This window comes from Pocillopora verrucosa, chromosome 4, assembly GCF_036669915.1.
Source record: "Pocillopora verrucosa isolate sample1 chromosome 4, ASM3666991v2, whole genome shotgun sequence".
NCBI lineage: Eukaryota > Metazoa > Cnidaria > Anthozoa > Scleractinia > Pocilloporidae > Pocillopora > Pocillopora verrucosa.
The window spans coordinates 29,328,941-29,356,538 of NC_089315.1; the positions used below are offsets into that span (position 1 = coordinate 29,328,941).

At 37.0% G+C, this 27,598-nt stretch overlaps 3 protein-coding genes and 1 long non-coding RNA gene across 4 annotated transcripts; 3 read left to right on the forward strand and 1 right to left on the reverse strand.

Moving 5' to 3' along the window:
• On the forward strand, window positions 1-4,961 carry LOC131779114 (cyclic AMP-responsive element-binding protein 3-like protein 3). Its single transcript, XM_059095647.2, has 8 exons — window positions 1-247; window positions 1,523-1,760; window positions 2,317-2,474; window positions 2,816-2,902; window positions 3,286-3,333; window positions 3,510-3,637; window positions 3,880-4,058; window positions 4,201-4,961. Exons 1-8 carry the CDS (start codon window positions 128-130, stop codon window positions 4,407-4,409), a joined length of 1,167 nt encoding a protein of 388 aa, XP_058951630.2. The 5' UTR covers window positions 1-127; the 3' UTR covers window positions 4,410-4,961.
• A 1,259-nt stretch (window positions 4,962-6,220) lies between these two features.
• On the reverse strand, window positions 6,221-7,276 carry LOC131779128 (uncharacterized). The gene is made up of 2 exons (XR_009339756.2): window positions 7,010-7,276; window positions 6,221-6,778 (listed from the first exon to the last, which is right to left on the reverse strand). It is a non-coding gene; the product is annotated as an uncharacterized lncRNA (long non-coding RNA).
• A 2,913-nt stretch (window positions 7,277-10,189) lies between these two features.
• Window positions 10,190-16,369, forward strand: LOC131779116 (apoptosis regulator R1). Its single transcript, XM_059095649.2, has 2 exons — window positions 10,190-10,768; window positions 14,926-16,369. The coding sequence occupies exons 1-2, from the start codon at window positions 10,310-10,312 to the stop codon at window positions 15,049-15,051; spliced, it is 585 nt and encodes a 194-aa protein (XP_058951632.1). The 5' UTR covers window positions 10,190-10,309; the 3' UTR covers window positions 15,052-16,369.
• Window positions 16,370-17,345: 976 nt separating this feature from the next.
• Window positions 17,346-24,012, forward strand: LOC131779119 (forkhead box protein B1). The gene is made up of 3 exons (XM_059095653.2): window positions 17,346-17,455; window positions 21,582-21,748; window positions 21,905-24,012. Exon 3 carries the CDS (start codon window positions 22,162-22,164, stop codon window positions 22,963-22,965), a length of 804 nt encoding a protein of 267 aa, XP_058951636.1. The 5' UTR covers window positions 17,346-17,455; window positions 21,582-21,748; window positions 21,905-22,161; the 3' UTR covers window positions 22,966-24,012.
• The last annotated feature ends 3,586 nt before the right edge of the window (window positions 24,013-27,598 follow it).

Genomic DNA, 27,598 nt, shown 5'->3' on the forward strand with positions numbered 1-27,598 from the left:
GGGTTTCTTGCATGACGTCTGTTCCTAAAATAAGACTACAGTTGACAACAAGAGAAGGTCTCCTTGTTCCACGTACAAACTTTAGATGTTGGCAGGGTTTTGAACTATTGACACTCATTTCGACAATATGGTTGTAACTGCTCCTCCTTCTCCAGTTTCTTTGGATCACCTGTACGCGAAGAAAGATTTAGACCCGCAGGAAGATGTATTTTTGAGCTCGCCAGATTTTCTCGACTCATGGGCCCAGGTGAGTTGGCAGATTTCCTGATTCTCACATATAACGCACGGGTAAAGTGTTTTAAATGCATATAGTTTGTTTATTTGAATGAAGCCTTGCTACCTGTCTTTGGTCGAAAATGAAACTTCTTTCGTTCGTTCAAAGATGAAGAGGATTATTATTTTTATGCTGGATTCGCACACCAACATGCACTGAAAATTTTCATCTTCGTATCGTTCAGAATTCACAGTGAACATAGAACTGTGTTTTTTTGTCCATGTTTACATGTAATGCAAGCTTCGTCATACGTAGATTTGAATGTTTCAACCATTGTGAAGACTTTTGCTTTTTTGAGCTCTCAGATTGTACAGAAAGGTACAGTTCCACTTAGACAAACGAAGTTTCAAATGATAATTGCCAGAGACATGATATGCACGTAACAACTTGCGCCACGAGGGCTTTATCAAAGCTTTATCATTGTTTGTTCCAGTTACCTACGGTGTTTTCGTGTTCTGTGCTTAGAAAAAGAATGAGAGGCTGATTGATTTTCTAAAATTACTTCCAATTTCCAAAGTGGTTTCCCCTCAGAACAGTATTGTTTTCGATAGTCTGACTTACAGAGGAGTAACAGTGATCCTTTCTATTTTTGATACTGCATCTGTAACAAGCGATCAATGTAAAATATTATTATGGCTTGTTTAACAAGGCTGAATCAAAGCTTTAGTCGAAAAGTGTTAATTTATGTAGAGCAGAACAGATCTTTTACACTATGCAGTATCGAGGGTCAGATACACGTACAATTATGCTGCATAATTTTGGGCTCAATGCTATGGTCAGAGCATTGAACATAATACTGGTATAATGTCCAAACTTCCTAAAAATTCCTCAGATGTTACAGTTCAACAAGAGTTAAATTCTGTAGCCTGAGTACTGTCAACACAGAGCTGCACTTTACATATAGAAATTTGATCCAGCAACGTGTTGTGTTCTGAACTTCACTAAGGGCCAGGGTTCACTGGGCTGGCAAAATTTGTTTGGCTCTTCTGAAACTCTCGACAATCTTTGTTAAATCTCTGCTAAATTTTAAATTTGTCAGTAGTGGGTGCACTGGAAAACAGAAAAGTATTCATAGACCACAACTACCCAGTCAATTATTTCAGTCAAAGAGGGTGAATAAAGTCTTGAAGAGTATGCTTGCTCTGTTTTGCTTTTGCTGTTCTTGTGAATTGGCTGCTCTCTGTTTTTTTAGAGCATCAAAGAAAATTATCCTTTTCATAAAGAATGCATTTGTGTATTATCTTCCAGGGTGATTTTGCCATTAACACTGATGGTGGTCTTCTCGACATTGGCCTGTTATTTGGGGAAGAATTCCCTGATCTTGGTGATTTATCTCCACCTCACTGTGAAAGCTCTTCATCAGATTCATACATGACACCCAGTCCTAATACTGTTGATGATGAGCTGCTTGAGATTCTTAGTTCAACATCAACATCAACATCACCTGGATTGCCGCAAAACAGTGAAGATGTTGCAATTGATCTCGGTAAGTGGAGTTCCAAAAAAAAAAAAATCAGTCTGTACTGAATGGATTTTTTTCTTAACTCTTTCACTCCCAAGCTCCAATTCTCCTCACCATCTGACATACAATTCTTATGATACTATTTTCAAAGAATTTGATATTTGATCAATCAATAATCCTCTCATTGATAACTTTCTTAATTCCCATCACTTGTCTGCATGATATTGTAAAGACACATTCTGTCTCGGTCACTCACTGAAGTTAAATGGTTTAACTACTTATTATGTACTGCTTCCTAAACAAGGTCTTTGTGGCCAACACCTTTATGTGGACTGCTTCAAAAAAGAATTGTTTTAAAAGAGCTGTTTTATTCTTGCAGTCATTACACAAATTAAAAGCAGTTACCACTTGTGTACCTCGTTCTGAAAGGAAAGATTCTGTCACACGGACAAACATAAAAAATTGTTTATGTCTGGTGATCATTTTATGATCTAAGATTGCCTAAAGGATACTTCAAAGAAATTGGATCAAGAGTTATTGTAATGTTTATTCTATTCTGCTGCACTTACCATTTACATAGGATGGAATGTTGAGCTCCCTGACTTAGAAGGGAATATTGATGCTTCAGAATCGGCAACTAATGAAACCTGCCTGTCAACAACAGTCGAGTCCTCCACAGTATCAGTCAGTCAGTCCATAGTTTCTCTCTGTACATCCTCTGCTTCCAGGGTGTGTAAGGTATGTCATGAGAACATTATGCAAAGAGGTTTATGTACTTAAAGTAGCCTTTTTTATTTCTTCTTAAGATAATACTACCATTCTTTTCCCTCAGAATTGTGTACATTTGCAATCTCAACCAGTAGTTTTGAAATTATGTAAAATCAGAGGTAATCTGAGAAAAATTTCTTTTCAGCTCAGATGAACCAAAAATATTTGAATGGATATTTCAACTTGCTTGTACACTAAATGGTTTCTCATTTTGTAAAGATGTTACTAACCTTGTACAGTGTAAAGTAATTTCCTGGAAGAAAACTAGTGTAATTTTAGTGAGTTTAATTCCCTTATTTTGATTATTGCAGTCAAAACTTCTGGTTCTTACAAGTGAAGAAAAGAAGTTATTAGAGATTGAAGGAGTTACCTTACCTACTGATATGCCTCTCACCAAGGTATGACATTCTATGGGTGCTTTGATGGTGTGATTTCTCTTGTAACTATTTGACAGTGTTCATTGCAAACCAGTATAGTCATATCAAACTGAACCAATACCTGTAGACTTTTTCTGTTAGTAAAGCAAGCTAGGTTAGCACACCCTTTATCTTTTCAAAAACCTTTTTTCTTAATCCTCAATATTTAATTGTGAGCAAAACCGTAATGTAATTAGATTTGGCATATTTTTTCTTACATTATGTGATGAGAAGGGATTGGTAATTTCCAGGAGTGATTAGTAGAGTTGTAAATAACTAGATGATTTTTAGTCAGTACATGTACAGATACCATAGAGAAAGTGCAAAGTTTATCTTCAAATCTTTTTTCATTTCTTCAACTGTAGGCTGAAGAAAAAGTTCTCAAAAAAGTGAGAAGAAAAATAAAGAATAAGGTGAGAAATTATTAGATTGTGTTTTATGATAATCAAGGCTATTGTTGTAGTGAAACTCATGAAAAGAAGAGGTATTTCCTTCGTTTGCATTGATTTGGAAATTTCTCTGCATAATGGTTAATGGAAACCTTTTTATGAGCCATCCTCAAATGAGAACTTTGTAATTTTATTTGAAGCAATCTGCACAAGAGAGTAGACGAAAAAAGAAGGATTACATTGATGGACTAGAAGAAAGAGTGAAAGCTTGCACTGAGCTTAACCATAACTTATCTATGAAAGTCAACAGTTTGGAGGAACAAAACAAGTGAGTCACACTCCATTCAGTTTGGGGCAAGGCTTGATAAACCCTTTGATGTAGAGGGCTCATTCTGTAAGGAGTGACATTGGGAGAGACTTGTACCGTGTTTGGTAGAAAATAGGCAATGATGGTTGGTGTAGTTACTGTGCTAATTTGAACATGAAAAACTTGTACCACATGGTTGATAGAAAATAGGGGATAATGCTTGGTGTATTTACATGCGCTTATGTGAACATGAATTGCTTTAGGTCCCTTCTGGATCAGCTGAAAGAGCTCCAAGCACTGGTAGCATCTACACATCCTACTAAAGCTCAGGCAGGGACATGTTTGATGGTGCTGTTTTTGGCCTTTGGTTTGGTTCTTTTTCCAATAAACAATGCTCCTGGAGAGCAGAAGGAAGCTGTTGCAAAATATGCACCAGCCATTGGTAAGTCACTTCTCCAAGGGAAGGAGGGGGGGTTGGAAGGGGTATAAATGACAAGGATTTCATTTTGTGTTTTTCATCAGATTTTTGAAAGCTTAGAAATTCCATTTTATTGATTTTCATTTTGTTGACATCCTTTATGCAGTGCGTTCTCGTACACTTCTTCAAGTTAAAGATGAGTACACAGATGAAGTTCCAGAGGTTGTACAATTTAATCTGAACAGTACAGATTATTTGAAGGCTGCTACTCCTCCCATATCACAGAACGCACCAAAATCACTTGGAGAAGTTATGGTGGAGGTCTCAGATATTGACAGGAGTCAAGCAGACAAAGTGAAGCCTCAAAAAAGATAATTGATGACTTTTAATAAACCCATGCAATGTAAATAGTTTTATAATTTAAAGAAGTCGTTTTGTAGAATTAGTTTTTTGAATACCAGTAGTTTGTGGTCTACTACTGTGTGGTCCACATCAACTTTTATTACATACCTTTGGCACCTAAAGAAAAGATCTTCCCTGACCTTTTCCCATTTATGGAAAAATTCAGTTGTAAATATATTTGTTCAAGGTATGAAAGGGTAATGACACAGACTTATAAAGAGAAGAAAAGCATTGGAAAAAGTGACAGCATTAAGAACAAAGAAAATAACATTTCCTTTCCATGACAGTTTGGAAATAATTCAGACCACTTATTCTCTATTTCCTAGAGGAAAGTTACACTTTTGGAATGCAAAGCACTGATGTTTATTTTGTAAAATGTGATGTAAATTTATAAATAATTAAGACATAAAGTTAACAGTGTATGATATCATTCCACTTAGAGCAGACAAGGATATTGTAATCAAATGACTGTATGTTATCAATTTTTGTTTAGAAAAGAAAAGAAAAAATAAAGTATGGTATAAAATTTGGAAATCCTTGTTTTATTTTGTTCTCAATAGCCTTTTTTTTCCTACTGCTACATTTACTTTTGATTTTTGGGGTTGCATTGGTAAAGCAGTTATTAAAATATAATTGAAATGGTTACCTTCTATTAAGGTTAACTTTCTTCACCACCATGGGTAACCAAGACAGAAGTTCCCTTTACAATATGAATAGAATATCAAGCAGACAAGTGATGAGAATGAACAAAAATATTAGTAAGGGGATGATATTAGTTGATCCAATGACCGAATTCTCCATACTAACATTGTGAGAATTATATTGCAGATAGTAAGGAGAATTGCTTGTGAGATCTAGGGAATAAACTCACTTAGTAAAAAGCCATTGGTATGCTGTACATGTAACTGGTTTCTGCACTCCATAGTTATTTCATGTGAACTACAAGACTGTTTGGGGTTTTTTTTTTCAATCTAATCGCAGGGATTATCATTTGGTCTCCAGAATTTGTGCCATTTATTCCATCATGCGTTAAGGATAAGACCAATTCACTCCAAATTACTGTCATTGTTTTATTATTTTTTTAGTTAAAGAATGAAGACTTACCAGATCGTGTATGCACCCCTTAAAAATTTGGGGCTCTGTAGCAAGCCTCTCCTCCTTGGTGTCTCACAGGTTGTTACAATTTGTGATGGCATTTAAACTGTTATGCAGCGTAACTTCTAAAGAGACTGGGAAAAGATACTTTTCATAGACTGCGATAGAAATGTGACAGTGAAATATTTTAAAGAGGGAGGTCATATATTTATGAGCAAATCATTTAAATTTATTAACTAATAATATACATGGATAAATTACTCAGTTCTGATTGGTTAACATAAATAAATGCAGTTTTCAGGTAATTCGGTGCAGAAGGGAGTTAATTTAGTGCAGAAGAGGGTTAATTCAGTGCAAGGAAAGTTTAATTTTTTCAAAGACCACAAATTTCACTCGCCCTACGGGCTCGCGAGTCTTTTTTTTGTGTTAGTCTCAAAAAAAATTTACTCGTGCTTATTTATTCCAAATTGCACTCGAAATCATGCGATTACCTATACAAATTTCTGGTAGGCCTGTGGGTCGAGGGGATGCTCGTTGGTTATTTTAGTGCGATATAACAAAACTTTCTTAATTTGAGAACATTTTGACTTACAGATGTCATCACCTAACGGTTCACCACTTCCGTCACGCAATCCAAAGGAAGCGGAAATGCGCGTTCGCTAAGAAACAGACGTACTCAGAGGCGAAAACGTCGTCACAGATTTATTTCAACACACGTATGTCGCTATAACTAGAATAAATAACACATTTACTAAGTCTCTGTTATCTTGACGCAGTGAATAGAGATTGTCAAACACAGTAGATCACACTGCTCATAATCAAGTAAAAGCGGAAATTCTCTTTCAACACGAAAGTTCCTCAGTGTTCTCTCTTCGCTGTTCTTCATTCTACAGTTTAAACAATTCTTTCATGAAATCTCGTTCGCTGGCAAATACTATATCCGACGTATTCCTCTGATTCAATTTCCAAACAGGTAATTTAACTGGGTTACGTTGCCGAGTGAAGACTCAACGTGCTGTTGTTAAGATTGTCCCCGATCGCTCGCAAACATCTTCCTATATCTCTTGAACTTCGCAACTCAGCGCAACACTCGCCAACATGGCGCTGAGTGGTCGAGGTGTTTCCACTCTGCGAGTTTCTCTCGTCCCCTGACTGACGACTTCGGCGGAAGCTAAAAGATCGCCGTCTAGTTGGGGGCTGGTTTGTACGGCTAGTAGATCGTTTGAAGAACTGGAACCCCATATAATCTGTACGATAAATACAAGAACAATTTTAATCATCACCCGGTGTTGCAAACCCGACAAATCCAAACTAATATGATCTCTAACGCCCACAGAGAGAGGAAGGTTCACTGCAGTTGGTACACATTGAGACGATTTCGCGATGACGAAATATCACAGTTCGAAAACTGAAAGATTTCAGTACACGCTAATTTATATAAGGGACCATAGCACTTCTCGCGAAGCGATTCGACTTACCTGAAAGAAACCTCTTCACACTAAACCGCAGCCTCGTTCACTTACAATTAAAAGATCTGTTACTCTTGTCCAATGTAGTATACTTCTGAAACGGAACTTAATACGTGCGTTTATAAGGATTTCCGTGATAATTACATCATTATTTGTAATGAGGTAATCTAAGGTTAAGGAAAAACCCATCAAACCAGAGCACGAAAATGATTGGCCTACGGAGTCAGGCCGTCTTCTGATTGGCTGTTAGTAGTCAAACCCCTTTTTAAAATCAAGGACGGGAAGTTTAGCGTTTCTCGGAAAGTAATACATTTTTATAGTATGACGATGATAGAAAGTCATGCAGAAAAAAACAAGTACTTAAATTTTATGAAAATTTCAATGAGGACAGTCTTTGAACCAAACAAAATGAGGTGCCTCCGAATTACCTTGTGTTAAAGGCGAAACATAACAAAGTAAACAAAAATAAGGATTGAAATCACAGAGACGAACTTGCTACTTGTAAAGTGCATGGCTTGAGGCATTGAAATGTATGACGTGACGCTGGCGTGGTGCAATTCGTTTATTTATTTATTACAAGAACGACACATAACAATTATCACTACAATGAAGAATGAAAGGGTCAGATCAATTTATTTTTTATTAAGAATATAGAAACCGAAAGAATCGGGACCAAACAGGTAAGCGGACTTGGTCAGCAAATTCAATTTAGCGCGTTATAATTAGAATTCGACAAATATGGATAAAAATAACTTTTTTATACAATTTTGAAACAACAGTCTTCTATTTTCATTTATTTGTCAATCAGGGAAAATGGTTTTACGTGACTCTTTCTTTTTTTGTCTCCGAGTAATCAGCCGCTATAGTTTTCAAGAATTCTGAGGAAAAAGTGCTGACTTTTCAATCTTTATGAGCTTTTGTAATTTGGTAAGAAACATTCGCATCGCATCCAATAAAGTCTTTAAACCCAATCATCAATATGCACATTCTCCATACAGTTCTCTATACTTTTCCTAGGTTGCCGACTGGGAGAATTTGTTCATTGAATAATCAAGAGCACCTTTGGTTGGTGATCATTTCCTTTATTCTCATAACCTTCATGTCGGATTCAGGGGTGATACTGTAAAGAGAAATTATATGCTAGTCACAAGTAGGGATTATAGTGTTAAGCACATAAAAAGACTACTCGACAATAAGACCTTCCAACAAGTTTTTCGATCACAGAATTCCGCGTTTGATAAGCACACTCAACTAAACTTGTCCTTTGCTTTCACGACCATACTACAGGCAGTCGTTTCGTGTACTGTCCTCGGAAAAAAATGGTAAAAATTATTTCTGTTGAAAAGGACGTTTTTAGGGGCAAGTATATTTTACACGAGAGACTCCTTAAGTACGAGTTTGCGCTCGAAACAATCTCGCCGACTCCGTTTTTTTCGCGCAAATGATCGACTACCTTCAGAACTGCGCGAATGATGCGTGCAACATCTCAAACCACTTTGAACTCTTCCCATCTGGCTCGATCAAAGGAAGTATATCTGCATTCGTTACAAACAGGAGATAGTGATTGATTTTTCTGTTAGATTTATTTGATAACTTACCGTAGAGCGAAATTATGTTTGCTTTTCGAGTTTCCCCGTTCTGATCGTGGATTTAATCCATCATAAAGCTGACTGCGGTCGGTGTTAATTCGATCACCAAAAATGATCACTATAATAACTAGCCTTGGTAAAAAAGAATATATTAACATTTTCAGTTCGAAATTGTTGCTTAAAACTCTCGTCGCGTATCATTTCCTGGGACAGATTATTTTATCTTTGCATGCATGGCAGTCGCTGCCATTCAACCAAGCTCTCACTGATTAGTAACCTTATCACGTAGAGCTAAGGATTGCAAATTCAATGTACAGAAACAAATGATATAATTTCTGTTAAGACTGACAGTAAGCCGGCTGAATTTTACAGTATGCTCGTGATATACCCCGATTCAAGTATATACTTATTTTCGTGCAAGAGGCGCAGCATAAATATTAATAAATCGGAGCCTTGAATGCATGTTGCAATCAAAAATTGAGTCGTGCCAAAAAAACTTTGTCCAAAGTGAAGTATCTAGAAAAGCTGAAAGTTACAGGCACGTTTAAAACACATCTTTCGTCGTAGTCACCAAACGAACGTTTTTTTGCACTCGGAAATCAAATAAAGTTGGCAATTATGATTAGCATATTGCATGTAACGTTCATTTTAATCACATCAATTCGGAAGTAAGCGTTCAGCTACAAAAATTGCTTCACTAAAACGTTCATTTTTATCACATCAATTTGGAAGTAAGCGCTCAGCTACAAAAATTGCTTCACTAAAACGTTCATTTTTATCATATTAATTCGGAAGTAAGCGCTCAGCTACACAAACTGATAATACAATTGTCCTTAAAACAACTGAAATTAAGTGAAGTTGAAGAGTTGGCCACTAAATTTATCAGTTGTTCAGAACTTGCTGGTTTATAACACTGATTTATAAAAAGAAAAGCTTACAACGTTGTCGAATCAATTTTTAACGCTGATGTTCAACGCAATATTTTCGTGTTTTGGTTACCTCAGAAAGAGTGCTTTTAAAATGTTTGTTTAATAAACAAAAATCTAAAATCTGCTTGTTTGACGTCCACGTCACCCTTAACGCAAACAAAAATTCACGGTTTACGTGATAACGCACGAATTTCGTCCGATACAGTACGTGAGAGAGTTTAGCCGTAGGTAGATGAAAGAGGATACCGCGGGTTCTCATTTAAATTTATAAATAAAAAACAAAGAGGCAAAAAGGAACCTAAAACTAGCACTGCACGCAGAATGAACCTGTCCAGGGTTATGCCAAAAAGAAGAAAGCTGCCGAGTAAAGCTAACTTCACGTATCAATCATCGCACGAAAAGCATGAAAAAGTGATCAATTTTAGTGAAAGAATTTGCACAATTTACACTTCTTACCCAATAGAAAAGCGCGTCGTCCTACGCAATTTCAGTCAAAAATTAAATTGGAACCGAGTGAATTAATTTTCCTCATCAGCGCATTTTAATATGAATTAACTGCCCACAAAAAAATTGATTCACACTTCTCGACCAATCGTGAGAATGGATTACGTGGAATGAACCAGTCAGCGTACGTAACAGGTGGCAATTGAAGGGTTTACCTCGCGAGCCATAATTATCAAAACAAATTGCAACCAGCGTCAAATTGAGAGGAAACGAAACTTCAACGAACAGGACGTTTAAATTCCTCCGACTGCGATCAAGGGTACAGTGGTGTAATAAACAGACTAAGCATGAAAGATATGGATTGTTTGCAGAAAACCAGACTCGCGCAGCTTCAAGATTCAAACAGCGACGAAATGCAAAGAGTTTGTCAAGAAGCTAAGGCCCTAGCCAAAGACCTCGTTGAGTATCGCACTGGAAAGGGAAACCCTCCTCCGAGTCGCACTGCTGCAATTTTGAGAAGGCTGTCAGATGAACTTGAGGATCGTCATCCTGCAGTGCTCGCCAACATGTGTGGAAGGCTTAACATACTTACTGGTTCTGCACATACAAAATTTGTGCAAGTTGCTGACGAAGTTTTCCGCGATGGAGTGAACTGGGGCAGAATTGTGGCGATTTTTGCGTTTGGAGCGAAACTAGCCCAATACTGTTTTAGAAACAGACTCGAGAAGGAAGCAGATGATATAGCTGACTGGGTTGGAAATTATATTTCAAGTCTATCGGGCTGGATTCGATCAAATGGTGGCTGGGTAAGTTACTGTTAACAGACTACACCTCACAGACGCGATAACCTGCTATCTTTAGCAGAATATTAAACATTTAGAAAACTGTGCTGACCAATTTATGAATTTTTCATAGTACAATCTAACAGCCGTAGTAACGTCCTTGCAAATTTATTTTCCTCACTTTTAGCATTGTAGCTCTTTTAACGTTAACAAGGTTTCATCGGCTATGGAACTTGTGCGTCGAAAGAATATTTAAGTCATCAATCAAACGACTTTCCAAATCCTTTCAAACTCTGAAATGAGGACGAAAAATTCACGTTTACCTGCTTCTATCAGAATTTCATCCCTTTGCAGAAATTTCTGATTTACTTCTGTTCTAGCATCTTCTACCGTTTTGCCATTCTAAGTCGAAGTATCGTACTATAGAATTTTTACTAAAGCATCCCCTTCTAGTCCTCTAAGACTTCCTGTTTCCATATTACGCTTACAATCATACCTGCAATATTGATTCTGAAACGATCATACTCCACAATGCAAAATGCAAATTCATCCCAAAGTGGTTAGCAGAAAGAAAAGAAATCGATCACCTTTTAGGCCGAGACTGCTTAGAATTTGCGAATTTGGAAATACAATTTTTGTGCTGCAGAAATAAAACACGAGAACGCGTTGTATCGGTTCATGCCAAAGAAAAACGGGATTTAAACCTGAAAAGCTGGCCACACAACCAAAGAACTTCTGGAGATGAATTTATAAAAATAGATTTTCGAATGAACCCCATACAGAGCTGACAAGTGATATCAAAGCTTATTAAGATAATTCTTATTCAAAAGGAGAATGCAGTTATGAATAAATTTTAAGCCACTGCAGATAGCCTCAGGTGACAGTGAAACTCCACCAGCTACAATATTGTCTGGCCTTTTTTTTAGGCGCTCGCCATCGTCCGAAGTCGTCGCGCATATTGCGCAATATTCATTACTAAAGGCTATTTCTTGACATGAAATTTTCATTACGTTCGAGAATTATTCAAAGTGTCCTAGTTCATAAAAATTAAGCAAGCCAACTTCCAAAATTATTTATTTGGGAAGAATTAAAATCGATAGGCATTTTTGCGTGCGATAAGATCTGAACTATCGGCTAAAATATGCCATTTTTTCCAATGGTGATTCAACAGTGTTTATGTGCAATGTCATAGTGGACGTCCTCTGACCTGCAGAGGCCCAAACAATGGCAAATATGAAACATTTGCATTTGCTGACAGCTACCTATTTAATTCATGGTAGCCAAGAGTACTTTGAACACCGAAAAAATGTCCAATTAGTCGCTTTACCGAGGCTTTTTTGAGAGAAGCAAATATGGAACTATGTAAGTTACAACTCATCTCCAATTTTTGAATGACTTAGCTTATATGCAAAAATTTCGTCCCAGTGTGTAATAGCGGATCCCGAAGACCGTTGCTAAGTTACCAGCAGGTCGGAGTCAATTTTGGACGAAATTCGCGCGATTAATTATTTTATGGCAGCAAAATTAATACCGAGTGCGGGTTAAAAACCAAAATGTAAATTTTTAAACACGGTTTAGTGCTTAAATTTTGCAATGTGCGTTTGCATATGCATAAAAATCAATCATTGATTGATAGAACACTTACAACCTTAAGATAACCACACCTTCCGTTTGTTAGTAAACGAAAATGGCCTGGCTATCAAGTGTACAGAGGGTAGGCAAGACACACGCAACAAAACTAATGTATGCAATTAAAAAGAAATTGGACAAGCAGGATTTCGTAATTTTCTCTTTTTGAGACCACCCGCTCACGGGTGAGGATTTTTTTCGTTTATTTTCTATTGTCATTTTAATCATATATTCACTATATAAAACTGCACATCTTCGGCCTTATCTATCATTTTCCCCATCCATTTTGTTAAGATTTAGCCCAAACTTGGTTTACTCGATCGGGTGCGTGAATATCTTCCATGAATCTTCTTCAGTTTCGTTCTAAAGACCAATGAAAATTTCCTATTTAGAGATTATCGACCTATTGTTCAAGGCGAAACGTGTATTTAAGAATCATGACTGGATCCTATTAAGAAATCTGATATTGGCACTATTCGTTTAGTAAATAAAAACTATTTTCAAAGACATTACAGACTAAAACTTAGCCAGTTAAAACGTTAAAATTATCTCACGGGTGAGCCAATCTGTGTAAATATTGACTGGCGTTTTCGTGCCTACTTCACAGTCATGAGTCATTCCGTGAGCTGTTACGTGCATCGAATATGCGATAACCATTGACGAAGAATTTATTAACGCGGTGTAGTTTAACACGCAGTATCACGAAAATGATATCTACCCTCCTGTCCACAAAACAACACATTGGATGTGATATAAGGCACGCCTCAGCGATTGAATAAGTGAAATAAGTGTTTTATACAGATAAAACATTTCTTGTAGTGTAAAATGACCTTGAACTAAGAATAAATTACTTAACAAAATATTCAAAATGTATTGCAACACAAAAATTTGCTGATTATGCAAAAAAAAAGAAGAAAAAAAAAAAGAAAAGTAAACGAAATCTTTGATAGAAGGATCAACAGGGTGTGGATATGTTCGACACCCCCCAGCACGTCCCAAAAATACATAAAAACTAAAAACTAACGAGGATTGATAATTACAACTAATGCTAATGAATATATTAGTTTTCGTTGTAGGATGTACCAACCCAATTTGACAAATGTTTGAATTGAACTCACAATTTACATTCTGAATCTAACATCAGTTTTGGCGCATTTTCAAAAGATATTCGACAGATTTTACTTTGCCGTAAAATGGTTGTCAAGCAGCGAAATTAGTCGACTAGTTTCTACAAGAAGTTTTAATATGCTTTTGGACCCAGAGATAAAGATATGATAGTATTGCACCGGACTGGACTCCGAAACGGGGGACTCAGGATTAAGCCCTAGACGGGATTATCAAACTGTGTTTAAGCGAGAGGGAATTCATGTTTATAACGCCCTTCACCCGCCTTCCACCCTCCCCTCCCCGCCCCCTGAGAACTAGAATGAATACAAGAAATACAATGAAATACAATGAATACAAGAAAACAACAAGGGGTGGGAAGGTATTGATCCTATGATTAGTTTGCCGGAGAAAATCATCTTAGTTCTTTGGACGCCACCCAACAAAACCGCGAGCACGATAACTTTCTTTCATCCTAGATTTCCAAAACTATTGGACACTGAGTATCTTATGACTAAGATCTAAATTTCTTTAAAAACTGACCAGAACCATGTAATTTGCGAGTTAAGAATTGATAACGCATAGAAATCGATTGATTCTACGCTAATAAATTATTAAGTGGCCTCAGAAAAACGTCCTGTGATGCCTTGTTAACTGTCACGTATATACTTTATATTTTTATAAGTAGACTCCGGTAGAAAAAATGAAAAATAGTGAACTCTCCTGATTAAAGGATAGTGTTTTCGTTAAATTCAGTAAAATTTAAAGAAAAAAAGGTTGATGACACAGTTCCTGTGGTTGAAATGATAAAACGTGAAACAAAGCCATGACATGGATTTCGCAATCCCTTTGTAACTTGGCCAAAATTTGGTTAACCCACAAAACCAAAAGACAGAATCATCTTTTGTGACGTAAACTAAGGCCAAGGTTGAGTTCTTTTTGGACACAATAATATATTCCTTTCTGATGAGAAATACTCGTGATTACGGCGAAGATAAGCCATGACCCAAGGAGTCTCTTGTTTTCAAATTGGGCCCGCCACCATTTTGAAACTGGCTATTACCCGAAACGACTAAAGGAAAAACACAATAATGATGATATTCTTGCTAAAGAAAAATAGTATTTTTGACATTATAGCTTTATAAGAATCATCATCATCTTAAAAAAGGGAAAAGATAAATGAAAACCAGTGACCTATTCACAATTAATAATAACAAAAGTAATTTTAAAAAATAGCTAGAAGCAATTAGAAATAGACGCCAAACCTTACAAACTCAAAACTGATTCAAGTTAAATGTAACCAAAAATAAATTGTCCACGCGCAGAGTACTCTCTGACCCACACTCTCAGAGTTTTGGTTGTGAAAAATTTGCCAAGTGCTTTGAGACTACTGAAAGCAACTCGAAGCCTTAACGAATCTGTTAATTTTTCAATATTTTTCTAAACAGGAGGCGTTTAACCAGATCTTTAGCGAGGCATACGACGAAAGAGACAGGTCGTGGTGGAAAAAACTGTGTCTGGCTGCGGTGGGGTTCGGCGCACTGGCGACATTAGTCTATCAACAGTCAAGTTGACTTGAATTCCACATCAAACATCGGTAGCTATCGAAAGACAGTACATAGGAAGAGTTGAGAGATTTGTCTTCTGAATTCCTTTCCCTCGTTTTCATAAAACAACGAACGGTTATACAAAAAGTATCATTTTCGCTTGAATACGCGCTCTTAAAACTGCATTCCTCAGTTGAAAGAGCCGCTTACTGCAAACCTTTGGGGAAGTAGGAAGTATTTTCCAGCAAGGAAGTCCTAAAAAAGCGCCTAGTCAACATTAAAGGGGGGATACCAAGCTTATTTGTTTTTTATCATAAATTATTGCTTTTTTCTTGACAGAGTGATTTCGCACACTCATGAGCCCCCAATACCAACAGAGCTAGCCAGCGCTCTCACGCAGCCGGTTTAAAAGACGAAGTTTTTAAGAAAAATACATTTCGCTCACACTGTGCTAAGGAGATAATACGAAACTGCCTCTAGTAGAATTGAGTTTTATGCGAGTATCTGATGCTGGCATTTAGGACAACTATTTTTACCAAAACATCTTTGTTACGATTCATTTTATATAGAACAACGTGTATTAATTCATTTCCACGCTGACTCACATGCTTCGTAAAAGAAAATTACAGTTTCTCTAGAATATAAGAAACCATGATATCCAATTGCAACTTAGTTCACGTAAAGTTTGGACCAAACGGTCTGATTTAAAAGTGTATAAAGACATTTCCTCCCAGTTTCCGTTGATAGTGATTTATTTATCATAAAAGATTCTTAAAATCGAGGTTTTAGTAGGCAAGGTCCGGTACCGCCATAGTTTTTATTTATATACTAAATTCCTCCATAATTTTGTAGCCATGACTAAATACAGAAATGTTAGATATATAGCCAGTCATATTTTATGTAGGATAAAATTCACTAATATTTAAGAGCTGACATATACGTACCTATTATTTAATGAAGGAATTCCATTCCATGCTAATTTATGTTTTTTTTTTTGCGAGTCTCTGTATCTTTGTGCGCATAGAGCGCTTTTCGATTGAGTGTCGTTATAAAAATGCCGAAGTAATCTCAACAGCCAATCAAAAGAAAGAAAGGAAAATGCCCCTTAACGGAACCACTGAGAAATCAAAGTAATAACCAAACTAGCCAAAGCGCGGGAAACGCTGGCGACCAAGACGTGATTGGTTTAAATTTTGTAACTGATTGGTTAAGAAAACGGCGCGAGTTTTCTGGACCAATCATAAAGCAAGTAAACACTCACTTTTGAAACTCAATTGATGAATGCCCTATAAAGCCGATAAAGTTGCTTAAAGGTGATTCCTTAGAAATAAAAGTTGTCGATATACATTGTTCTAGACTTTCCCTGAGTGTTTCCAACCAATCACTACTTTGAAAAATGCCGCAACAACAACAAAATAGGTCACCACGCTCGCAAAGCAGATACGATGAGCCAATCCGCGAGAAATTTCTTTTATCTTGACTAATCTAATCCCATTTACATCTCAAAACTTATCTGACTTATCACGACTGGCCAAACCGCTGTTATCAGAAGCAACTGAAGTTTTACCCATTCTTGATGAGTGCAAACGTTTTTAATGATGTAGGCTTTCGAGCAAAGTAAAAGAATGTGTTGAGTGACTTTGGAACAGTCTTTAATGTATCATTGCCAATGCTTTTTTCCTACATCAAGAAGAAGAGAAAAGATTCTCGTAAAACAAAGAGGGTGGAACAGTTTAAACTGTTACAGCAAGCTAAATGACTGATTAGTGTAGCTGATTTCAGCCAGCACTCATCTTACTGAAATGGCTCCTCGGAGTCAAGAAACTGCGAGTAGACAAGATTTCGTCTCGAGTTATGGGAAATACAGTCGTAATACGTTCTTTGAACACTTTGAATGGGTGAGTCGCAGGTTCAATCTGTAGTATAAGTCATTGCATTCCCTTATCGAAAGTTCATTCGCATGGATGCCTTAGACTGACATACTCCACGTGATGTGGAGTCCCTGTAAACAGTCACTCAAAAATTTAGATCGTGCACACGCTTCGTGCGCAAGGCTAAAGTTATATCCAAATCGCGTGATCGGCTGTTGACCCATTTGCAGCGTATCTTTGTTTATCACATTAGTGGTTTTGTAGATTACTTCCTTACTTTAAAGAAAACAAACCCGACGGAAAACCGCTACAAGCAAGAAACGTGACTGTCTTAAAAGCCAATTGAGCTGGAACAGCAATAAAAACTTGTTTGATCGTACGCATGTTCTGTCTACAAAGAACTTTATTTAACTTAAACGGTTCGTTTAACAGGGCAATAATTGCCTTAAACGTCCGACGCGGACACAGAGCACGTACGCGAACGAGCTTTTTGGTTGTCACTAGCCGCAATTAATTGAATTGAGAGGGTAGATTGAAATCACTTTTGGAATCAAGAATTTGTAAGTCGAAAAGTATTGTGAAAGACATTTTATATCATCCAGTCTAATCATGATCTTGCAACTATTTGGCGCGTACATTTTTTCGCGTTTTTGATATATTTTAAAGTAGAAGGTATCCTTTAAAAGCAGTAAAGCAACCTCCTCATTCAATAACTAACATTTCTGTGAAATAGCAGTTCTAAGCCTGATTCATTTTTTGTGCCAAACGGCAGAAGGAGCAGAACTTGCTCTCTAATCCCGCAGTAAAGAGTGTGGTTTTTCTTGGAGAGTTTAAAAGTTGGCAATGATAAAAGTCTACCTCTTTCATTCTTCTCTATAAGAATGTTCATCGATCTTTAGAACTGCTTTTATACATCAGCGAAAAACTGCACAATTTGTAGGTAACATTTTCATTAGCTAATGTTGTTAATTTTCCGTACTAACGAGATCTGTAACATAGCCTCACCTGTAAATCATGGAAGCTTTCACCACTGATATAAAATCCTGGCCCGCAAAACTCCCCCCCCTCCCCGAAAAATACGCGTTGAAAACGAATTTAAGTTGAAATCAACATTGTAAAGGCCCTTGTCGGGGAGAGGAAGGACTACATAACGAGAAGGATGTGTTATTTAATTAAAAGTTCTGTTGTGGAGGCGCCACGTCGTTGATCTGGCTGTTTCTTCTCCTTACCGTTTTTCATACAGCTTTTCTTCTGTTGGTTTGGAGACTCTAACGAGACAATTTACCGAAGTGATAGCTTTCTCTACTTTCATAGTCTGCCGGCTTTCAGTTTAAAAGTATTGAGTTTGAAAAGAGAAAATATTTCTTGACCATTCGTAAGGGTGAAGAGTGTAAAATAAGAGAGGTGACGGTATCTTATATCTATTTTAGTTACATTCACGAAGGGTTTAGCAGATGAAAACGCTTTTCTATCGCGCAAAATTATTACTGTGGGGAAACAAATGATCATGGCTTCCTGGAAGTTTTACACGGCAGCGCATGGCTCTACGTCAGTGGCTTTCATTTTCAAATTAGTCATTTTCGTTCTAGATGGAAAAGACCTTTCTCAAATACCATGGCGGCATTGCCGCGCACTTTTGCGGCCTCAACATACAATGCTTCCCGAGTATCGTGCATTATTTTTTCATCAGATTCCACAACAGCACCACACGCACAATACAACTTTATTCTATACAGCTATACTGTAGATCAAGATTGAATCGAAAAACATTAGCTTATTCACGTCGCAAATAAAACCGAATACATCCATTCAAAACTTGTTCACTTTTGCTCTTCCAAGTCTGGTCTCGATTCTTTTCTTCTGTGTTTCTTTCGGGAAGCATTTTACAGTTCTAAACTATTCTTTTGCTACAAATTTGATCAATTTTATCATCTTTTAATCAGTGTAAAATTTTTCAGAATTTCGTGTCCGAGCTAATTAAACTGTTCAATCTTTGAGTTTGTAATGTTTAAAAGAAACTCATAGAGAGAGAAAGATAAACACACCGCAATTATGAAATTTGTAAAGGAAACATTAGCTCGCCTACCGCGCTAAATTGATGAAAGCGAGGAATAGTTTCAAAATGTAATCTCCGTAAGAGATTAGTTCCTTCAAATTAAACCACCATTGCCTCCCCTGATGGGTCAAATAGCACTTGATTTATACTTGCATCTTCTTGTCACGTCCGAGGCCGAATATCAAAAACAAAACAAATAGCGTTTTGAAGAACGAAAAATCGTGTTGGCAAAATTTAAGTCAACTTGGGGGCCTAGATAAAAGCAAAAAAAGACAACCATCTATTGAAAAATCAACATTGGTTATATGCTCTTCTCATAACAGGAACAAATGATATGAAACACGGACTAAAGCAAAAAAAGAGCTCTTACTCTGAGTGCATTTTCTAACGGTCGAAATTCTAGGATTAACTAGACTCTTGAAAACTCTTAAAATAGAAGTGTCGTTGAGAGGGGAATTGTTGGAATAATGCACCTCTGGCATAATTACAAAAAGTACGGCCGATATATAGGCAAACACAATAAAAGGCAATGAAGTCAGCTCCTAGATATTTTTTATTATCAGTTTCTTGAGTGCCAAATTCTGCGGTGAACGAATGTGGTGAATTTGAAACATGACGAAAACTTTAGGTAACTGAATTTTTGACAACAAGACTGAAAGGACAGAAGACGATATACAACCCTCTTAACAGAATAGATGGATTGTACAATAAAATGTTTCGGTTTTAGAATTTATTGTTACATTTTAGCTCCCTTCACACCTCCGGACGTTTTTCCCGAACTGGCAAAGTTCCTCTGATCAGAATGAATTTAGACCTCAGTAATCGAACCAGGTCATTCAGTATATCATTGCATTAAAATTGTTTTTTGAATTTAGAATCCCTTCTATTGTGTTTGGTCGGAGCAGTAATCAAACAAAGTCCATAGGAGATTGAAAAATAGAAGAAGTTTACAAAAGACATTCCCTCAAGAATCGTTTTAAAATGTCATGGTTTCGTTGTTTATATTTGTGTTCTATTTCGAGACTTTTCAAGATGTTTAGACTTTCCATGTTGACCCCTGAAAGCGCTTTGCCTCGAAGAATCAAAGATTTTTTTTTCCTCCGTAACTAATGTAGCAACGCTTATGTTATTAATCAAAACGTTTTCGATTTCAGTTTTCTACAATATGATAAATTGGTTGGCGTTTGAAGGTGAAATAAATGTGTTTATTCTATTCATATTTTTTAATATGTAAGTAAAAGGGTGTTTACATAAGTCGCGCAGTATTCTTTGCATTGTGAGCGCGTTTTATGAGTTCTATTCATTAATGGCGAATCTCTATCTTAAAGCACTATTGATTTTCTGTCAAAACAAAGGCATTTCGCTCTCACAAAACAATAAGCCTGATCGATGAAAAAAGCATTGTTTACTTTTTAATTCTTAACATCTAATATGCCTCGTTCGATGGCCTTAGTAATAGTTCTTTTCATTCGGTTTTTCATAGTCCACGGCACCTGCAGAATAAAGATGAGATTGTCGGCAAATTCAAGAGGTTTTTTTTTTATACAACAAGGCCATTGATTACTAAGGAGTAACCCGAATTAAAAGCCACGACTTTTAATATCACGTCCAAGAAGCACACCGCGGTATGTTGTGACAATGTTCGTTGGCTTTTTTTAATTTCCGAGCGCCTCCGTTTTTTCCATTTTACTCTCCATTCCACGACAAAGTCGTTAAATTGAATGCGCTGCGTGTAAGTGAATTCAAGATAAACACAAAACTACCTTGAAAAATCAGCAAATATGTTGACATTTAAAATTGACATAAGATATTAAAGTGATTATGTACGTTTCTTTGCGGAGATTTTATCCAAAATATTTACGCTAGCACTACGCCATTTTTAATGACAGGTTTGGTCATCTTTGAAGAAAAGATAAAAAACGCCTAACTATTGACAAGAAACCGCTGTCGTTTTTTCTCGTGTGTTATGCTGCTTCGATCCTTTTGTTACGATAATTGTTACAAGACCTTAACAAAATAAAAGTATTACAATTACCTAAATATTTCACAATCAGAATATTGCGAGTTGAGAACGTAAAGGGTCATTCCTAATCGTGATAAGGTTCAGATTATTGTGTTAGGAAAGCCATAGCTTTAGGAAACCACGGAGTATTGTCCTATTTTTAAACTTACAAAATTAGTTTAATTTCGGCCAGGTTCTTTGCGAAACCCGCCTTCCAAATTATTAAGTATGCCCGAAATGGCCTAGAGAAAACTTTAATAAACTTTATAGGGCCATGTCTTTGCGCTCGAAGAAAATGAGTTCGCAATTTATTGAACGCTAATATGAAAAAAGTAATAAACACAAAAAGTTATAATTCACTTTATTACTGGTGCTCAATTTTTCTCAGAACAACAGTCCCGAGATAAAGGTCCGGTTACAAGAATCAGACAACAAGCGCGGATTGCCTGAAGGAAAAGATCTTAGCGGTAATCTGCGTCCGGAAAGCTGAGGGGCAAATTGAAACTGAGATAGACGTTCTATATAGACGAAAGCTCTGAACTGTTTGTAAACGATGAAGTGGTAGGCCTTTCCATCGGTGTTTGAGTAACAAGTTTAATACTTACAATGTTCTCTCTTTTTTAATTAGCCTTGTCAACAATGCAGAGCGACCGCAAAGCGGCGGGTATAAACAAAATGGAGTTAGCAGCCCGTGTTACGAGGTTTTATTACTTCACCAGGCCGCCGAATGTCAAACTTCCTGTCCGCGTTAGAAGAGCGGACGGTGCCTTTGTGGGGAGCAATGCCCGATGACACGTGAGAAAGTTCAAGACAAATTTGAATATTTTATTTAAACCATTATAAAAGCCGGCCTTTTGTTGTGGGCCAAACTTCAATAAGAAAATTAACGAGTAATTTGGATAAGTTTCGGTTTGATAGGCATGTGCTAATTAGGTATTCTGTATTTAATAGAAATCTTCGGCCTGCCGACCTGTTGTATAAACATTGAGTGACATCGAAACTCAGAGCACGGTGAGGCTTCGAATCGGCGACAAACAAAAGAAATTTTTGAAGTTTGTCGGTGTGTTTAGCAAACGCCATTTATTTCGATAGCTTAAGTACACATTGGAGAAGCGTAAAAAAACCCCACATCTGTCTCGGGGTTTACTTCAAACGCGTCAAGTTGTTTAAAAGATTAAGAAGCTCTCGACGTGTGAGTGAATCAAAACATGCCAAGACCTCTGAGAAACAGCTACGGCAGTGCAAAGCCGCCGTACTCCTACATTTCGCTGACAGCCATGGCTATCCAGAGCTCACCGCAGAAAATGCTATCGCTCAGTGAGATTTATCAATTTATCATGGATCACTTTCCTTTTTACAGGGAAAATACGCAACGCTGGCAGAACTCGCTGCGACACAATCTCAGTTTCAACGACTGCTTTCTAAAGATTCCTAGAAGACCAGATCAGCCCGGCAAGGGAAGCCTCTGGGCTCTTCACCCAGATTGCGGAGCAATGTTTGAGAATGGCAGCTTCTTGCGCCGCAGAAAACGCTTCAAATCCGAGAGGGAGAGGACCAGTAAACTTGCAAAGCTGATCACAGATGAGACTAAAGAACCGCATAACGGCAGAGTGCTTATGACGAGTGACAATCCTGCTCGCTGCATCTCGCCAGTCGATGTCACTCAATCGGGCTTCAAGCACCCTTTTAACATAGAGAACCTCATTGGATCAGACATCAAAAGCGTTCAGTCGTGCTCGACAATGACAACCCCTATTCCCTCTCTACCAACTTGTCCATCCTGCATGAATACACCTCCCGCCTCCTCACTGGCAGCCGGCTATCAAGGAAATCTTTGGTCTGCTGCTTTGCCAGCCCCGTATTTCGCCAAACCTTGTTCTCATCACGAGCGTATGAAGGAATATGAGATAGCAAGGCTTGGACAACAGTTTTACCACACAGGAGAACTTGCTTCGTTTTACGGCGCAGTTCCAGTATCCACTGCAGTTCTACCGCAGGCACTGTTTCGGTGACCGTGTTCCAAGCTGTTCAGAGCTGTTTACGCCATAAAACACTGCTTCAAAGTGTAAGGAGACACTGACACTTGGAATACTTGAACTCTATTAAAAGCAGTAATAGCCCACGAGGACTTTTAGTCAAACAGCCGAAGGTTTCTAATGCTACTAAGACGGTCGCTCAGGTCTTCACACTCAAAGAAACATTCAGAGGAGACAAAGCCTTGAGTTAAGTAGCATAGCATGAAAGTGTCAGTTTTAAATCGGTTCCTGTTAAAAACTGAATGGGCGATAAAGTGTCTTGTTTATTTCGTCGCGAAATGACTCGAAAAGCACAGCCGTTGTTAAACGAAAAGGGATAGTTTCAGAGGCTTATTTTAACTATGAAATGACTTATTTTAAAACACTGAAAAGGAAGACAACTTATTGAGGTAAAGGAAACTACATATTACTCGCAGTAAATGTTTGAACAAATAGCCCGCTTTAATGTCGCCCACAACTCAGTATGTAAAAACTATTTTTATCGGGCTAAAAATGATTATATCCCTAGAGAGAAATAATAGGCAAATTGAAGGCCAAACCTTGAATGAAATATTGTATATAAAGATCAGTATGTTTGAAATGAAAGCTGTTATTCGTTTTAGATGATTTCGGGTACATTTCCCAGTAGGTAATTTGTGTACGTTACAATTCGAAATTTAAAACGCAAACTAGGTTGAATATAGGTTACAGTTCTTGGTTTTCACAAGTTATTCAGTTGAAAAAGATTCAACCTTGGTTGAACTCGCTCACCCTAAAAAGGCTCGAATGGTATTTTTGTGATTAAATTATTTCGTAGATTTAAGTTGTTCTGAATTGTAAACATTTGCCCAGCGAGCTCTTGGATTGTATACGTTTTTCATCTCTTGTTGGTTTTAAAAGCAGAAATTTGTGAAGCCTTAAGTAAATACGGTTAAAAAGTATTTGAAAAATGTTCTTGTTTTTCTTTATTAACCTCAAGGAAACTTAAACTACATCAGTGAAGCACTTAGCATCACCTACCAAATGTTGATCGAAATAAAAAAAAAAGCCGATTAGATATTCATATTGGTTTGTTTTCGGTAGCCCTTTAAAAACAGGAGGAGGTAAGTTATATGTTAACGGCCTACTTCCAAGCACTTACAAATCGCTTAAACACTCTTTCTTCTCACTAAAACAAAATACCTTTTATTTTCACAGCTTTTTATCGTAAATTCGATGACAGGAGATGCACGGCTGTGAGGTGCTTCATCCTTCACAGTTCTAAAAAATTCGGGAAACGCCAAGGACTTGAAAAAAGCAAATGAATCTATCAGCGCCGTAGAACTGTTTGGCCACCCGGCGATGAAAGAGCCCCCTTTTCTTACTCAATTTCGCAGCGAAGAACACAACTTATAAATAAGAATCTCTTCAAAACAGAAAACGAAGAAAGAAAGTCAACACATTTTGGAAAATACATCAACTTTTCAACAACCGATTCAGGAAAATCAAAGCAACTGAAATCAATTAAACCAAAAACTTTTATGATACAGAATAGTCACGTTCCTTATACCTGGCGACAAAACACTTTACCTTACATTAATAAAAATTTAAATGCATTTAGAACCCATCAAGAAAACGTAAGAATCATTTTGAGGGTTTCATAGTAGCTTTGCCAGCTTTTAAATTAAAAAAAAAAACATTTAAAAGCGTCGAAATTCCCGCGTTTAAGTCATAACCTTGGCGCTTTTTGTCAGAAATTTTACACAATTATCACTAAAATCTCTCGCGCATTTGTCACAAGAAACCTAATACTTTTCATTAAATTAAGATGGGAAAGGGCAGAACTTCTCTTTAAGAATTTCAGTCTACTTATAACGTAATTGATCGTGATTCGAAACAATTATTGAAGAAAAAAAAGGTCGTGCACACGCGCTTGAAAAATAACCGCACTTGAGAAAAATTCCCAACTGATGAACTTGAAACTCTTTAGACACGCATTAAATTCGACATTTAAGTACCATAATAAGACATATCAATATGCGAGAGTCTTTGCATATTGAAAGCACAATAACCGACGCTAGAAAGACTTCAAGATACCCCGCAATGCGAGATGACAGTGGCGCGCGAAATATGAGTCGTACACAAATGTGTGTAACATAGTTGCTAAGAGAAAAGTTATCGACGAGAGGCATCTTCATTGATCTGCAAGATTAGGCTTACGTCGAAAAGGTTGCTTCGACAACATAAATGTGTTTTTGACAAGAGAGACACCTAACTTATCACGCAAACGCGTCTTTCATGGCAAGCGGTACGAACATATTGCGGCAAAAGATTTTGAGATTACTTCTCATAAAAATGCTGCCATTTTCAGAGCACATCGCACAGTATTTCCACTCTAGCATATTGAATCCTGCATGTTCTTTTTGAAAAATCAAATTTCCGAACAAGATGACAATGACATAATTTATTTGTTCTTGGCAAGTGTACTTAAAACTGGCGGTTGACAAGTCATCTGAAATATATCTGCAGATATTAACTTACAATCTCATTTTCTTAAATTTTATGAAAATTTTGATATCTTAATCATTTCAAAACATAGACTAATGGTCAATCTTACAAGCTACAAATCTTGGCAACTGAAATAAATTCATGTCATAGTATTAAATAAAACCAATATTGATTTTGTCGCAGGTTCTATGTAGAGTTTTATGCGATTTGTAGACCGCTCTTGACATTTTAATTTGTTACATATCAGAATATTGTTAGTACTGACTGAGATGGAAACACGACCATTTCTCTGTAAGGGCTGTATATAATATATTTTAGGACTCAATTTTCCGTCGATGAGCAATATCAATCTTTCAGTTTTCTAACATATATTATCGTAACAAGATCGCCCTTGACGTAAGGTAATATTAAAGCTTGTTGAATTAAGAGCTGGATTTATCTCAAAGAGGAGATATCATCTTCATTTCCCTACTTGAAAATCTATCGTCGGAGTTCGAAGGCTGCTTTTAGCTTTATCTGGGTAGAGGTTCAGTTCATTCCACAACCTCTCTCAGATTGTAATATGTTCATTTAGCTGAAACCGTTACGGAATATAGTGTGCTCCACAACAACATTAGACAAGTACATTTTACAAAGAGCAATTTTTATTCATAACTTACCAAAAACTCCCAACGAGAAAACAGGAGAAGCTAGTTCATAATGATGGCCATCGATCGACAGCTTAAAGTTGTTTTGGTCAATTTTTCAGAAGTGTTTAATCAATGTGCTAATCACGCATCTAATTCTTAAAAAAAAAAAAGTATTCATAAACAAAACGTGATTGCTGTTCTTATTTTTTGCCAAAATATCAGGAGAGGATGAAAAGAGAGAAACTAGCCTCCATACGTACCTTCATTCAAATAATAATCCTTTTAAATCTAATTTTGCCTCATCCTCCATCTCAAATATACATCAATCAGTACATTTTATTAAAAAGCTTCTGAAAAGTAGTCTCTAATTCAAACCCGAGCCCTCAAACACCTTGGGTCGAAAATAAAGAGTGAGAATGTACATGACAAAAGAGCGTTTAAGAAAACTTAGAAATGAGTTCCTCCTCACTTCAATCAGTTTTCCTTTTGATATATATTTTACTGAGTGGAAGCAAATCAGTCTTAAGATATATTTTGTAAATGCATTTCTGCAAGGTTTGTTTTCGCACCACACATAATTTCCTCTCTATAGGGCCCACGCATTGGATGAGAAACAAAAACAAACGAATCGTTAAACAAAAAAGCATTGCTCCGTCTCTGAATCTACGCCACACTTGCCAAAACACACATAGTCTGTTTCACTCACTTCAACAGATGACAGTCTTCAAATAAATGCAAATATAAATTACGTATCTTTAGGGTTTGTCTTTGAGAACACGTTTTAGGCTTGGAAGGATCTTTTCCGCAAAGGATAAAAAAATGTCAACTAGCTGGCCAGTGGTAAATTGAGATGGACAGTTCATTTTTCATAAAAATTAAAGCTCCGTTTTCTTGTGTTTCTGGTGCCGCAGGGCTCATCAGATGTCGTATGTCCCTATAAAGGTGCCAATACTGTCAAATCTAGACCATACTTTGCTAAACGTATGAAAATTGCCACAAATTATTTCGCACCTGCACGGAGCAGGTTTAAAATCGCTTGTCGTTTGATGTTTTAAGAACTGCCGAACAATAAAAACACCTGAAGCAACAGAGTCAGCAGTCTTGAATACTCTTTTTCTCGGTACAAATGTTTTGTCTAGATGGAGTTTAGCATCTTGGCAGCTGGATTTTTATTTCGAAATACGGACTGATGAGTTGAAAAGATAGCAAAGAACTTTTAAAAAACAACCTATACGCGGACTAGACTGTGCCACATTAGGCAGCAGAAGTGAAAAAAAAAATCAAAAGTTAAGAACTGAATTGTTCTGGCCCTTGAATGATTTTCAACATTAAGTCAGATCTCCACAGCAGTAATCGGTGGAAAGAAGCACTTTCCCTTCGTGAAGGTAAACAGAGGAACACCACCTCAAAATAGTCTTTGTATTAAACACATTACTAGCACAAACATTAACATTTCAAGACATCAATAAAGGTGCAAAAAAGCAAAAGAAGCAATGTTCACTTGTAAATATGAT